General features: G+C 36.7%; 1 protein-coding gene across 1 annotated transcript; it reads right to left on the reverse strand.

The window, feature by feature from the left end:
- Positions 1-976: 976 nt before the first annotated feature.
- Positions 977-1,555, reverse strand: LOC110933464 (probable E3 ubiquitin-protein ligase ZFP1). The gene has a single exon (XM_022176685.1). The coding sequence runs from the start codon at positions 1,553-1,555 to the stop codon at positions 977-979; it is 579 nt and encodes a 192-aa protein (XP_022032377.1).
- Between the last annotated feature and the right edge of the window lie 15,784 nt (positions 1,556-17,339).

Genomic DNA, 17,339 nt, shown 5'->3' on the forward strand with positions numbered 1-17,339 from the left:
TAGATGGGTTGGGATCTATCTCGTTGTCTTGGAGTTGGAAAAAAAAGGAGGCTTTCAGTGGATGAAAAAGGGGAGATCTAGGAACTGCAGATGATGGTATCCTCTTTTCCTTTCAGCTCCGAAAAGGATAAGTGGGTTTGGAGCAATGGTGGGAAAGGGTTCTCAGTTAACGCGGTCAAAATCATACTGGATTCTGCCTAGGCAGCAGAGTGTGTGATTGGGTGAAGTGGATTCCGATTAAAATAAACGTGTTCGTTTGGAGGCGTGTCTTAACAGGATTCCGGTAGCGGTTAACTTGATTAAGAGAGGGATGACTATGACTTCGGAGGACTGCGTCAACTGTCCTAATATGGCTGAATCGGTTGTTCATTGTCTTCTTGGGCGCTCCGTGGCTAAAGCAGTTTGGAGGAAGGTTTCGGTCTGGGCCAAATGGGATCTCACAGGTCTGGAGTTTTTATTCAGGCCAGCAAAAGAAGGTTTTATTGGGTATTATCTACACTACCTTGTGGTATTTATGGAAAGAAAGAAATGCGAGAATTTTCAAAGGTCTTAAGCGTTCGGTTGAAACCGTATTTGAGGAGATCGTGTCAACTCTCTTCAGTTGGATCAAGAATAGGGCGAAGATCGGCGAAGATCGATGTTTGCAGCTGGGAGATGTGGATCTCGGATCCGATCAATAGTTTCATTTAATGTTTTGTTTGTTTCGTTTTGCTTTTCAGTTGTCGTTTTAACACTTTCTTTTGTATCCAGCTCTTCGCTGGAAGTTTTTCTTGGTTTTATATTCAAGTTGCTGTTGTTTAAAAAAATTGTGATTTCCCAAATCTAAATACCCGAAAAGCACATTGATTAGGGACTGCCATACAAGCAATAGGCATACAAAAAACAATAAAAAATTAAACTTTTTCATATATCCAAATATCCAACAGTAACACAAACCTAAACCATTACATCGCCAATCATAATCAAAATCAAATAGTTAAACCGACATTGCAGTAGACCTACACATAGGGCAAACATTCTTAGACAACAACCAACGCCTGATGCATTTCGCATGAAACCGATGCCCACATTCGAGTCTCCCCATCTTCTCCTTCTTTTCATATTCACCCAAACAAATACAACAAGCATCCACTTCACTCATCTTTCCTTGTGCACTATACACATGCAAATGCTCGGAAATCTCTTCCTCTGATAAACCCGAACCACTCGTACCTGCAGCAACCACTCCTTGTAGCGCAGAAATCTCTTCCTCTATCTCTTGCATGATCGAAGTCTCGTCTAACGTCAAAGAGTCAAATGTGTTGAAGAACGACGTCTCCTCTGGTGGTGGATATGGTACGTAGTTCTGATTCTGGAAATACGAATGCATAGGATGTTCTTGATTGACCCACATGGTGTTGAGAATGGCTACATCGTCAACATACTGCACCGGTATGGGCATCATGGTGTAATGAGCCGGAACAGCGTATGCGTAGTAGTAGTAGTATTGTTGTTGAAGAATCGGGTGCTGGTGATAATAATACGGATCCATCGCCCACACAGATTGCGGATCCATCTTACTTATTTGAAGCAGATCACCTTGAAACGACACACTTTTATATATTAACCGAGAGAAGAAATTCTTGTGGAGTGATGATGAGAGTAGTATAGATCGATGGTATGGTATGGGTGCTGCTGCTCTTATATATATATATATAGATACGTTAGTTTACACTCCAAATATGAGATATATAGATACCCTAATATTAATTGTATTATCTAAATCAAAGATCATGATTTAATTAGATATATAGATTCTCAATTCTCTTAATTGTGCCGATCCATATTCCCGTTAACATATTCCTTTTTATCATTTGATATAAAGTCTATTGTTAAAAAATAATTAACTTTTGTATCTATTATATCTTTATATATATTTAACATTTAAGATAATTTGTTGTTATTTATAATAAACTAGAATTACCACCCGCCGCAATGCGGCGGGAGATTCATTAGTTATATATCATGTTAGATGAAAGGCAAATGTTTCTCACATGACACGAGCCTATGTGTAAAACCGATAAAAAAATAATTAATCGCACGTTGTGACCGACCTATCAAACGGGAAAAATAGACGCGCTGCGATGGACATGTCAAACAGGAAAAAATAGATGAAAAAACGTTGAACCACACACGCACGTTGTGACGTGTTAACTCGAAATTTTAGAACGACACGTTAAACGGAGAACATATGAAAGATGAAAAGTATATAAGAGACTAAAGTTGAAAGTAAAAAAGTGTTGAGATTAAATTGCGAAAGATGAAAAGCTTTGGGTTGAAAGTAAAAACAATTAAAGGGGTTAAATTGCAAAAGATGAAAACTTTTGAATTAGAAGTGAAAAATCAAATTAATCAAAGGGGTTAAAATACCAATGATTGAAACTTTAGACTTAAAATGCCAAAGATTGAAATTTTAGAGTTAAAAAAGAAATCAATTTCAGATTATGAAAACAAAAGAGATAAATAGATTTAGTTAAATTAATGTTTAATATTATTATTATTATTATTATTATTATTATTTAATAAAAGAGATAAATAGATAAATAAAAAAATAAAGGTGAGAAACTACCAGAAAATGACACGTGTCCAAAAAGGATTTTTGTTTATTAGTATAGAAAGATCCATCTGATTTAGTTTAACTAATTTAAAATTCTATCCTTGATTATTATTTAAAATTCTATCCGTCTGATTTAGTTTAACTAATTTAAAGTCTCACTTCATGTTTTATCAGTTTAACTAATTTAAAATTGTATCGTTGATTATTATTCTTTTAAATTCTTATGATCTCACTTCATATTTATAACCAGTAACTATCTAGTTATTTACTGTTTAATCACGTTTTGATTTTTGTTGTTGCAACTCTACCTTTTTTAAATTAATTCATTCTCAAAATTGCTAAACTAACATCTTTTTAACTCAAGGTTGGTCATGAGACTTTGAGGACCGTTGAAGAGCTTATGTATGCAGGGAAAAACAGGCCTTTAAATTTGAATCGATATATAAAAGAATCAGTAAAAAATATGCCATTGGTTTTTAATTGGATTATAGATGTCTAATTACTATGCTAAATAAAAGGGATTTAAACTATTGAATGGTATTTTAGATACCATCACATTTTGAAAGCTATATATTATTTGTTTTTTTTAAGTTCAAGCCTAAGCATACCGAGTTGAGCTAGTTCGGTTAAAAACCAAACTAAGCTCGAACTTAGATTTTCAGCTCGGTTTCAAATCCAAGTCGAGCCAGCTTAGTATATAATCGAACCGAGCTTGAGCTTACCCCTAGTTTGGCTATGCTTGGCTCGGCTCGTGAACAACCCTACATCTGAGTCGCCGTCGACAACAAAACTGCTTCATGCTTCTCATCTCAACTACTCTCATTCTCTATACTTCTCACTCAACTTCACGTCGTTGATATATAAAGTGAATTTAAAAAAAAAATTACGTCGTGCATCTTCCCTTTGTTGGAAAAAAATGTATAAATGTGTTCTAAATAACGATGTCGGAAAGTTTTATCGTCGTATAGCGGATTATCACAAAACAATCGTTTATGAGTCAGTTGGGAGCTACTTCACGATCTTTTTGCAACGGAGCACATCGTGTTAATGGTTTGGATGTTTCACAAAGATGTACGCCACTTGGTTATAGTCTAATGGTTCAATCCTTGGGAGGTGTAAATATTTAAGGGAAACAATTAGTCGTTCAAAAAAAAAAAAAAAAAAAAAGATGTACGCCTGCTCATACCGCAACAATGATTAAATCTTTTTCCGTATTCCAATTAGGTGGAGAGTCGGGTCGGAGATCCATGATGAGTATATGATTGAGAGTGAATTTTGATTGAAATTTAGAAATAGTTTGTGTGATATTTGGATGTATAATGTGATGCTAGTGGGAGTGCCCGCGCGTTGCGGCGGATGTCTCTGTTTTGTCGCCTCGTAATGTAGTTTACGACATTTTGTATTGGTGATGTATGAAGTAGGGTGCAACAACCTAGTAGAGTAGTAGTAGTGTGTAACTTGTATATACAGCCATACATGTTATTAAGTTTACAAATGTCTTCTCTTTTCCACCCGTACATTGTCGCGGGAAAAACGTATACTATAAAAATAACTTTTTAACTTTCATTACAACCTTCTCTACAATTATATATATGGACTCACGGCTTGGCCAACGCTTTTTATCCTATCGGCTCCATCTTATGCTAGTGCCCATTACTCTCACTTTCACTATTTGTTTTGTTCTACTTGATTATTTATGTAATTTATACATATAACTATGGCAGTTATGTAACCATAAAATCCTTTTGTAAAAAACATAATTAATCCATTACTTTCTCTATTAGTTTAGTTAGGTTATCTTAGTTATAATTCGACTCACCAGTATTGTAATTCAATATTTTAAGGATTACACTTCTATAGGATGATAAAAATTAAGTATAAACACTAAAATATCAAAAAATATTTAAAAATGTAGATTGTGTTCATATTTAGAATGTTTTCATAAACCATAAATTATATCCTACACTTTGTACAACTTGTCCCAAGAACACATGAATTACAAAAATTTACATGAACATTTTAATCTAAAAATGGACATTGACTATCAAGTATCAACCAATATGTATACAAAAAAAAAAAATCCGATTTAAAAACTTGGAATTGGAAACATAAATCTTCCTTACTGTAAAGAACACTAGTAAATGCATTTATGAGAAATTGACAGAAAGATAAATGAAATGAAGTTTGACTTTTGACATCAAAGAAAGTACTAACCAACTTAAATCACTACGAGGTTTTTAGATTATAAAGTAATTTGATGAGTAGATCATTGCTTCACGTCTGCGTGGAGTCAACTTAGATGATCATTGTTCTTGGTGTCATTACATGGGTTGTGTAACAAAGATGTAAACTCAAGGATTTAAAGGATGAGTAGAAGTTCATTTACAACTCAAGACATTATGCTATTACTACTCAGTCTTGGTCATCAGAGTGTAAACCTGCTAACTCAAACCGGGACCGATAAAGCCAGACTACACATTTTAGGGTCGGTCCTCCATTCCATTTTGCAACCCATTCTTGGGTTCGGGTCTGTTGGTCCAGTTCGGTTTGTCGTTCATTCTCAGCCCTGCATTACCAATGTTTTACCCCAATCTAAAAACATAATTCACACAACACAAGTTGTTTAACGTTTCTGGTTATCGAGTTAATTGTTTGGGATTTACCTTGATCGCGATTGATGACCAAAAACGATTGGGATGTTGGTATTTTGCGGTGGCTGACCATAGGTACGAACAAACAACAGACCAGTCTATGACACCGTCTTCTAGTATCTCAGGCAACAACGGTGGTAACTTCTGCAACCACGATCGACGAACTTATCTAGAAAGAAAACATGGGAGGCGATGTAGGATGTTTATTAAGATCGAACATATAGGCAACGAGGGAGTCAAGAAATTTTGAGACGTGATATATATACACTTCGAATTGCTCATCATGTCTATTCAATGGTAACAGTATGGTGTTTAATTTTTGTATGATTTCCATAAATTTGATCGGTTATTAGACGTATCAACTCTTCCGTTTCATATTTTAAGTCATGAAATTGAAATGTGATGAATCAAAATGATAATATGAGGTTTATGCAAAGGTGGTAGTTGGTTACCGAAATCAAAGCATTTACAAGCATATTTTTTCATGCAGAAGGACTTCCTATCTTAATTGTTAACCTACTTCTATATTAAGGGGTAAAAATGGAAGAACATGACAAAAGTATGTGAGTTTGATGTAGATTTGTTCTTGACCTTTGGTATGTCATCTTAAAAATTTGTGCAAAATTACCATAAGGGTAGAAAACCTAGTTTCTTTAATAAGGTAGTATAGATTATACCCATTAATGTTTGGTGAGTTTTTTCATGGCACAAGTATTAATGGTAGTTTCTCTTCTTTCCTTGCCTTGGTTCCTAAGATTAGGACCCCCTAAGGCCATCAGATTACCGACCAATTAGCCTTATTGGGTGTCTTAATAATGTCATTCAAAGGTTTTGGTTAACCGCCTAAAAGGGATCATCAGCATTCTTATCTCTGAGGAACAAACAACCTTTTTAAGCGGTAGAAGCATCACGGATGGCCCCTTAGTGCTTAACGAACTTTGCGCTTGGATGAAAACATCAAAGAAAGTCGGGATGGTCTTCAAAGTAGATATCTAGAAGGCTTATGACTCAATTAATTGGCGGTTTTTGGATTCCATAATGGCTCAAATGAATTTTCCTGAGTTATGGAGACAGTGGATAATGGTAACTTTGGAATCGGCTCGGGCGTCGGTCCTAGTTAATGGATCCCCAACTTTGGAGTTTAAGTGCCAACGTGGTCTCCGGCAAGGGGATCCTTTATCTCCTTTCTTGTTCGTTATCGCCATGGAAGCCTTGACATGTATTATGAAAAAAACGGCCTCGGTCGGTTTATTTCACGGTATACGATGTACGACTAGCGCCCTGGCTCTCACACACTTTCTATATGCGGACGATGTGGTTTTTCTTAGTGAATGGTGATGGGAAAAACGCGCAACCCGGTCAGAAACGGTAAACTAAAACGCGGAAGCAAACTTCGTTTGACCAAATATTTTCCCAACTCGAATGTCACACCCTGACTTTTGCGGAAGCGTGATTATGGTGTGACTTTCTTAATATTATTGCATTCAATCATAACATCAACTATATGATAAAACCATAGGTTATTCATCCATTAAATAAGTGTAAAACATAACAACATCGTTTTAAAACGTAGACTCCAAATTCAAGTTTTACAAATCATACAAATTGTTTATGAGCTTATTAAAGACTCGTCAAAAGTTAATGAATAACACCAAGGTTTGGAAGACGTGTCTCGTCCAGGATTAAGACACACTAACCAAACTCAAAGACCATGGATGACATCTTTATTCTTAATGCAGCATAAAAACTTCCAATGCTCGCCAGATCCACTTTACAAATTCCCTGAAATACATGTAGTTTGAAAAACATCAACAAAAGTTGAGCGAGTTCATATGTTCGTTTGTGTGTATGTATAAACCTTTGAAACGTTGTAAGTATGTATGTAAGTCCCTGGTATGTAGCAATAAGGAAAAAGAGATCACCAATGGTTTGCAAGGCCATTGATATGTGTGAAGTGATGCAGGAAGACTCAAACCTAGCAGATTTCGCACCGGGCTTCCGGCTGTAAGACATAGTCACCACATGGTCCACTCAGCGGACTCAGGAGTGGGGCTCGCTACACCCAAATAGATCTATCACTCATGCCCCTCGGTCCTACAACGAGGATTGATGGCCTTAATTGCCCTACTCATTCACATGATCTAAGTAGTAACCCTCCTTAAGCTAACCATACCATGTATAAAATGTCTGTAATAATTGTAACATGTATTTCACCCCCGAAGTATAAAACTGAAAACAGTTAAGAGAAAAGGGGGACATGAACTCACAGTATTGCGTCTTCGGTATGTGTAACCCAAGTTTCCTTAGCAAACACGACTACCTACAGCGTACTAACGTCTATTAGACGAACGGGTCGTGCCTTAGCTTAGAGTTTAATGTTTGAGTTACGTTACTTTGATATCATTCCAAGTTATAACTTCTTGTTAAAATAATAATAATTATTTTAACTTAAGTTTTGTTTTTAGGGTTTTGGAATAATAGTTAGGCAACCATCTCGTATCCATATTTCTCAAGTATTTTGTATGCGTATTTCCTTACCAAGGATGGGGGTATTTATACATGTATTTTGGTAGTTCCGAAAATAATATATTTTTAAGTCCCACTTAGAAAATATATTTAACATATTTGTCGAAAATAATGTATTCCCAAAATATATACATTTTTCCCAAAAATAATGTATTTTCACTCTTTGTATCCAAAATAATATTTCCTCAAAAATATATTCGTAAAAGTATTTTCCGGAATATTTCGTAGGTTACGTTTTTGCGTTCGATTTCACAATACCAAGTATGTAACCTAAATATTTTATTCCTTGGAATTTTTGGTATTATTCTGGAGTTATAAATGTGATGGTATTTTGCTAAGTTACATTATTTTGCCCTAAATTATATAACTAGTTCACAAATCAAGCAAATATTCACACGAGCGTTAAAATATATATTCTAAATATATATTTACCCGCTTTTATTTACGAAAACCCACCTCCGACACTTTGAAATTTTGTAACAAAACTTATGGCGAAGTTTACTTCCGAAAAAAAAGTTAAACACATTTGTAAACACTTGTTAGAAAATAATTTCTAAGTCTTGGGATTTTTAGAAAATTTCGCCAGGGTTTCCCCTAAAAACGGAGGTGTCCATGCTATTAAGCATATCATTTTCTTTTCAAAATCAATCAACAATCAATCCTTAAACAATTATACATCACCAAGAGCAAAACTATGTGCGTTACATATTAATCATGAACTTGATACATCCCGAAAGTAACTTGGTAATGCGTTTAGTGGACTTAGTTACCTTCCAAAGTGTAATTATTTCTTTAAAAATCATTTTCTTAAAAGAGTTTAGTGTTTACAACTTGTAAACAATTTTTACAAAAATTAACCTTTTGAACTCTTCTTGTAAATAAAATGTTTTCACACTTATTTTATTTCCAAAAATGGTGCAAGTGTATGTAAAAGTCATGATTTTCCAAAAATCGATTCTTGGACTTGGTTTATTTAGAAAAGTCTTTCGTAAACTCGGATCTACACGATCATCAACTTACTTTGTTCACTTATATTTCAAGAAAATCATTTTCTTTCAAGTTCATGCTTAGACTTAGAAGATGATTATTCTATGTATCATATAATCACCTCCTAGTCTTGTTAAATCATATTTCTAAACATCATCTAACAAGATCCATATGGTGATTATAACCAAGAATCAATAAGGAATCAACAATATATTCATAACAACATCCTACTACAACATTTCATCATGTTTTTCTCTTTATGTAAGCTTTATGCTAAATCTTTTAGTTCTTGTTCTTTAGTGTTCTTGATATACTTATCATACTACAACTTTTAACCATAAAAATAAGATGAACAAGAATTAACCAAGAACTTACAACTATCACAAAGGCTAGGGAAGATCTCTAGTGAAAAGATGATGAAATGTGGTGTGAAAAAAAGCAAGAAAGGAAGCTCCTTGATGATCCACAAGCTACAATCTTCACAAAGCACCTTCTAACACATGAATGGAGCTTGAAAATGGAAGAATATGGTGGTGTTAAGGTGGTGATGGTGGCGGTTATGGTGAGGGCCGAGAGGGAGAGAGGAGAGTGAGGGAGTGGAGTGTGATCTTGAGTGAAGGTGAATGAAATGATAAGGATCATGCATACCATACTTATAATCTTTCCTTTAATATTTTGTTTACTCCAACAAGCAAAAATCCATTATAAAATTGAAGTAATATCTAATGAGATATGTTGGTGATTTAGGTGGGTCCCTTGGTGACCGAAATTGGGTATGGGGGGGGGGTTAATTGTAATATTTGATAACAAGTTGGTAAATATTAGTTCCATTTCAAGTAATACACTTACATGTGTTAGTTAGTAAATATCTAGCGGGTGTTATGATGCTCGGGGACCATGACTAGCCAAGAAATAATAAAACAATGTATTTGGCAAAATTTTAGTGTTCCAGGTAATGTCCGGTTGTTCGGTTAGATACCGTTCTGTTAAAGTGTTAAGTTATTCCGTATAGTGTCCTTTTTGTACCTTTTTGTGTCACCTTTAATTCCCAATACTTAGGAAAGCATACAGGACCATTTTGCCATATTTTTGCACATTACTAGCATGATAGAATGCTGAATTTTTGATAAATAATGCAGAATTCAGCATTATTAGTGAGTTTTAGGCACTTTCTGGCACTTAAACTATCACCTAGTGACGCAGTTTTATGGTCCTTACTTCCCTACACTCCATACTAGTGTAGTACCTTGTCTCTGGCTCATACTGGTCTCAAAACATTGTCTGTCTATGTACTGGCACTGTCAGTACATTTCTGAGTTATCCGCTCACTGTGCTAACTGTGCTTTGTGCATCAAGTTTGTCACTAAAGTTTGTGTGTAATAAATGGCTTGACAGTATGAAATGTGATGCACATGTATGTATGATACAGAAATCAGAAAACAGTTTAAGGCTTCAGTTGTAATTAAGCACAGTCATAAGCATAAATCAATATTAATTAATTGTACGGATGCATGCAAATTTGACGGTTGTCACATCGAATGAACCTGTGAGGATGCAAACAAATAGGTATAAAAGTAGTAATAAAGAGACACCGAATTTTAGCGTGGAAAACCTCTCAAAAAGGAGAGTAAAAACCACGGGACTACTAGAGCCGCTTAAAATCCACTATCACCAATAATAGCAATACAAAGTCTTCCCTAGATAAAACTAGAGGCATACAAAATCATCATATACTTGGCACAAACTAACTTCAAGTATATGGAATAAAATATAAGAATAAACGAGTAAGAGGTATCACCAACAAAATTAACGCTCGATCTCTAAACTTCTTCTCTTCAAAAAAGGCACCAAGACTTGAGCTGCTAATTTTTTTCTTCTCTTTCTGTTGTTGATGGCAGGAGCACAAAAACCCTTTTTTTACTAATGTGTTCCTTGCACGACAAAAGACTTCAAACCACAAAATAAATATTTATGGTTTTCATGCACCACATACTGAGCCCACATTAGAAATTTAATGTTTTCTTTAGAGTTGGCCCACACAAACTTACGTCACAATCCAAAGACAACATATATCCTTTTTTTCTGTTATTACTCTAAAATAATAATAGCAATAAAACCCATGTAGTATGAGATTGGTAGGGCTTTCTCATGGGCAAAAATAACCCAACATATCTCCCCCTTTTTTTCTATGAGAAAGAGTTCGCCATCCCGGCGATGGAGCAACATACCTTCAACTTTTCCCTTGCTAAAGCTTTAGTCAACATATCGGAACCATTATCATCGGTATGAACTTTATCAAGTTCAAACAATGTGTCTTCAATAGCATCTCTAATCCAATGATACTTCACATCAATATGTGTTGTTCTTTTGTGAAACATAGAATTTTTCACAAGGTGAATAGCGCTTTCATTATCATAAAGGACCACGTAGTGCTGTTGCATAAAGCCAAGCTCTTGCGTAAATCGTTTCAACCACAATAGTTCTTTGCACGCTTCTGTTGCTGCCATATACTCAGCCTCTGTAGTAGACAAAGCAACACACTTTTGCAATCTAGACTGCCAAGACACAGCTCCCCCTGCAAAAGTCATCAAATAACCAGAAGTAGATTTCATGTGGTCCTTATTTCCCGCCATATCAGAATCCGTATAACCAACAAGCATTGGTTCTTCATTCCCAAATGTTATACCCAATTTGGAAGTACCACGTAGATATCTAAGGATCCACTTAACCGCTTCCCAATGCTTCTTACCTGGATTTGACAAAAAACCGACTAACAACACCTACTGCATAGGCAATATCAGGCCTTGTGCACACCATTACATACATCAGGCTTCCAACCGCTGATGCATATGGAACTCTATCCATCTCTTCAATCTCCTTCTTAGAAGAAGGGCAATCTTTATCGGTTAGTTTAAAGTTGGGAGTATGAGGTGAACTAACCGCTTTGGCCTTAGCCATGTTGAATCTGCAAAGCACATTCTCAATGTATTGCTCTTGTGACATGTGTAATTTCTTTGAAGCTCTATCTCTAGCAATCCGAATGCCAAGAATCTGTTTTACTGGCCCCAAGTCTTTCATAGAAAAAGACTTGCTTAATTCTTTCTTCAGCTGAACAATCCTCTCTGCATTCTTGCCAACAATCAACATGTCATCAACATAAAGTAATAAAATGATAAAGTCATCATCACCAAACCTCTGAAAGAAAACACAGTGATCTGAAATAGTCTTTCGGAAGCCTTGCTTCCCCATAACAGACTCAAATTTCTTGTACCACTGTCTCGGTGCTTGTTTCAACCCATATAGACTTTTCTAAAGCTTACAGACATAGTCTTCTTTACCTTTAACCTGAAAACCTTCAGGTTGCTCCATATAGATTTCCTTGTCCAAGTCACCATGAAGGAAAGTTGTCTTGACATCCATTTGCTCAACCTCAAGATCAAGACTAGCAGCCAAACCAAGAATCACTCGAATGGAACTCATCTTCACGACCGGAGAGAAAATCTCATCAAAATCAATACCCTTTCTCTGACTAAACCCTTTGACCACCAATCTAGCTTTGTATCTAGGTCGTGAGGTATGATCTTCAGTCTTCACTTTGTAGACCCACTTGTTCTTCAAAGCTCTTTTGCCCTTAGGCAACTTCACCAACTCAAAGGTATTGTTCTCATACAAGGAATTCATCTCATCTTGCATAGCTTCAAACCACTCTCTTTTATGTTCATCTTCCATAGCCTCTGTATAACACTCGGGCTCTCCCCCATCCGAGAGTAAGACATACTCATCAGCAGAAAAACGGGTAGAAGGATGACGGTCTCTTGTAGACCGCCTGAGTGGGACAAATGTTGGCATACCTGGTACTGGTAACTCTGGATGAGAACCCTCATCCAACTCGTGTTACTCTGGAATATCATGACTATCAGTACCGTGTTGTTCATCATTTTGAATGTCATCTTCATTATGTGGCTCAATGTGCTGAGGAGGGAATGGGTCCAAATCAGAAAAATCATCAGTATGTTGAGGAACTATCTTTGTCTTCTCAATATCTTTCAAACTTTGATCTTCAATAAAATCAACATCGAAACTTCTTATGAGTTTCTTCGAGATTGGATCATAAAACCTGTGTCCAAACTCATCTCTCCTATAACCAAGGAATATACATGGCTTGGTCTTTATATCAAGCTTTGTTCTTTCATCTTTGGGAATATGCACAAAAGCCTTGCATCCAAAGACCCGCAAATCATCGTATGAAACATCTTTGCCACTCCAAACCCTGTCAGGAACATCAAAAGACAAAGGAACACAAGGAGTACGATTAATAACATTTATTGCGGTGTTCAAAGCTTCACCCCAAAAGGAATTAGGCAACCCTGCATGTGATAGCAAACATCTAACCCTTTCAACCAATGTTCGATTCATCCGTTCTGCTAAACCATTCAACTGTGGTGTCTTTGGAGGAGTCTTTTGGTGTCGAATACCTTTCTCTCTACAATAAGCATCAAAAAGACCAATGTATTCACCTCCATTATCTGTCCGAATACATTTGAGCCTCTTCTCAGTTTGTCTCTCAACTAAGGCATGAAACTGCTTAAACACATCTAATACCTGATCTTTAGACTTCAGAGTATAAGCCCAAACTTTTCTCGAATGATCATCAATAAAAGTGACAAAATACAAGCAGCCCCAAGTGTTCTAGTTTTCATAGGACCACAAACATCCGGATGTATTAAATCAAGTATATTGTCTCTCCTATGAGGAGGATGACTCTTAAAATAGACTCTTCTTTGCTTACCTGCCAGACAATGAGAACACTTCTTCAAATGAACATCATGCAAATCGGGCAAGGCATTCTTCTTCAACAAAATAGACATCCCCTTTTCACTCATGTGAGCAAGTCTCCTATGCCACAAGTCAGTTATATCAGCATTCACTAACAAATTGACCGAGTCTTTAGAGATCTTCGGATGCGTTCTGTATAATTTTGAAGTTCTTTTACCTCTTGCCACAATCAAAGAACCATGAGTGAGTTTCCAAATACCATCACCAAAGGTACTATGGTAACCATCATCATCAAGTAAACCTGCGGAGATCAAACTGAGTCTAATATCTGGAACATGTTTTACATTGTGTAAAACCAACTCCATCCTAGTGTCAAACTTCAAGCAAACATCCCCAACACCTACAATCTCTGATAGCCCGTTATTACCCATCTTAACAACCCCAAAGTCACCAGGTGTATAAGATGAAAAAAATTCCCTTTGTGACGTCACATGGCATGTAGCACCACAGTCAACAGCCCAACTCGAATCATCATGTGTAATGTTCACCATGTCATAATCACAACAAATAAAGAACTCTTCAGTAGCAGAATTAACTTCCGAAGTGTCGTTGCCACCATCATCTTTCTTATAATTGTTCTTTTGATTGTTGTAATTAGCATTCTTGTTCTCCTTTTTCAGTTGTCTGCAAAATTTAATTGTATGTCCTTTCTTACCACAATGATGACACTCATAATCAGCAAACTTACCTCTGGACTTACTACGATGCTTCCCTTTGTTACTCGGACCTCTACTTTGACTTCTCCCCCTGCTTTCTGTGACTAAGACATTCGAATGTGAAGAGGAACCCTGCGCTTTTCTTCTCATCTCTTCATTTAAAATACCGCCTTTAGCCATTTCCATAGTAATAATACCATTTGCTGCAGAGTTGGATAATGATGTCCTAAAAGTCTCCCAAGAATCCGGTAAAGTACCAAGAAGCCACAAGCCTTGTATCTCGTCTTCAAACTTGATACCCATTCCTGCAAGCTGATTAATAATACCCTGAAAAACATTCAAGTGATCAGTAACAGGAGTTCCATCATTGTACTTCAAGTTAATCAACTGTTTAATCAAGAACAATTTATTGTTCCCGGTCTTTCGAGCATACAACACCTCAAGTTTATTCCACAAAGTACGAGCATGAGTCTCCCCACTAATATGGTTCAAAAACATTATCATCAACCCATTGGCGAATATAGCCACAAACTTTTCTGTGCAAGATATTCCATTCATCATCTGTTTTACCTTTGGGTTTATCGGTATTAAACACAGGCATATAATAATCCTTTACATAAAGGAGATCTTCCATCTTGACTCTCCAAACATGATAATTAGAACCATTCAAATTCACAATCCTACTTGTATTAGCTTCCATCCTTCAAACAAGTTTCAACCCAATAACAAGAGCCAATGGCTCTGATACCACTCTGATGGGAAAAACGTGCAACCCGGTCACAAACGGTAAACTAAAACGCGGAAGCAAACTTTGTTTGACCAAATATTTTCCCAACTCGAATGAACACGTGAGGATGCAAACAAATAGGTATAAAAGTAATAATAAAGAGACACCAAATTTTAGCGTGGAAAACCTCTCAAAAAGGAGAGTAAAAACCAAGGGACTACTAGAGCCGCTTAAAATCCACTAGCACCAATAATAGCAATACAAAGTCTTCCCTAGATAAAACTAGAGGCATACAAAATCATCATATACTTGACACAAACTAACTTCAAGTATATGGAATAAAATATAAGAATAAACGAGTAAGAGGTATCACCAACAAAATTAACGCTCGATCTCTAAACTTCTTCTCTTCAGAAAAGGCACCAAGACTTGAGCTGCTAATTTTTTTTCGTCTCTTTCTGTTGTTGACGGCAGGAGCACAAATACCCTTTTTTTACTAATGTGTTCCTTGCACCACAAAAGACTTCAAACCACAAAATAAATATTTAGGGTTTTCATGCACCACATACTGAGCCCACATTAGAAATTTAATGTTTTCTTTAGAGTTGGCCCACACAAACTTACGTCACAATCCAAAGACAACATATATCCTTTTTTTCTGTTATTACTCTAAAATAATAATAACAATAAAACCCATGTAGTATGAGACTGGTTGGGCTTTCTCATGGGCAAAAATAACCCAACAAATGGTCGACCTCAAACACCTTGAATTTGTGTAGAATCCTTAGATGTTTCTATCTATCTTCCGGGCTCAAGGTTAACCTCTCAAAGAGTTGCTTATATGGAGTGGGTGTGGAGGAACAAGAATTACATGATATGGCAGACATCTTACATTGTAAGGCGGGTACCTTTCCGTTCAAATATCTCGGTCTCCAGGTGTAACACCCCGTGTTACCGAAAGTCAAAGTCAAAGTCAAGATTGACCCCTTTGACCATAGTTAGTCTATTTTTATATTTATGATTTCGTTAGTTGTATTATGTGGAGTAAGTGTTGTTAATCAAAGCAATCGGATGGTCAATCGACGCGAAACGCTAAACGACTATGAATAATAGGAAGTAACAATGCGATAAAGTCAATTAATCAATAATCAAGCTAATCAAATCATCATCGAACTCGAAACTCGAATTATGCAACTTTGGTGTTATTATACGTGTGTGTGCCTTATGTGTTACTTATGCATATTTACTTTACGTTATGTGTGGTAATCAATCGAAACTCGAAACTCAGTCGAACTCAATCAAAATCGAATTATGATAATTGGTGGCGGAAAGATAGTGCGAGACATAGGTGATTGTATGTTAGATATAATGGTTGGGATTAAAAGTAATTTGAATAGGAAATTCTATCGTATTCTCACCAATCGCAATCGAAATCGAAATATCGAAAATCGTCGCACCGAACGCTCGAATCAGGCAGCTGAATGATCAGGCTCTCAGTCGATCGAACAGCCCAGCCGACCGGACTGCTGGTCGATCGGACAGGCTGTCCGATCGGGGTGCCTGACCGATCGGCCAGCTCTTTCCTCTTTTGGAAGCCTACAAATACCCCTGTCATTGTCATGCTTACCATTTTTGGAAAACTCTGACCGACCAGCTCGTGCTCCCCTTCTTTTCTCAGATTTCTTCCGATTCCGGTAAGATTTCATCCTAAATCTTGTACTTTCTTGATCTATTCACACTCCTACACCTTTCTATCTTTCAAATCTTGATTTCTAACCGTGAAATCATCAAGATTCAAGTGTTATAGGATGATGTCATCATGGTGTTCTTGAAGAACTTCATGTTTTGGATTCAATCCACCAAGAATCACTTGGATCTAGCCGATTTTCACATAAACAAGCAAGGATCTTTCATAGATCTAAACATTTCTCGGTGAAAAGGATTGAAAGATGGGTTTTCCAACTTTCTTTCAACTCTTTTACACTCAATGCCTTCAAATCGATAGGAACGGAGCTTGTGCCGACTTGCTAATCAATTCGATGGTTGCACGACTCAAGACCTGGATTCTATCCATGAGGTTCACCGACCTCGGGTTAAACGTTAAACTCCGTTTCGAATAATTCACCGGCCAGATTTCGGTGATTCCTGTCCGAGCAGGAGGAACAAGTAAGAACGAGGGTTCTATGGTTCAACTCGTTGTCAAAATACCTCGATATAACGTCAAACAATCAAAACAGCCAAGTGTTAGACGACAGGACGACCAGGTCAGGAAGCTGACCGATCGGGCTGACTGTCCGAACGGACAGCCCAGCCGATCGACCAGGCCAACCGATCGGCTAACTCATGGCCCCACAACTTAA

The sequence above is a fragment of the Helianthus annuus genome, chromosome 4 (genome assembly GCF_002127325.2).
Source record: "Helianthus annuus cultivar XRQ/B chromosome 4, HanXRQr2.0-SUNRISE, whole genome shotgun sequence".
NCBI lineage: Eukaryota > Viridiplantae > Streptophyta > Magnoliopsida > Asterales > Asteraceae > Helianthus > Helianthus annuus.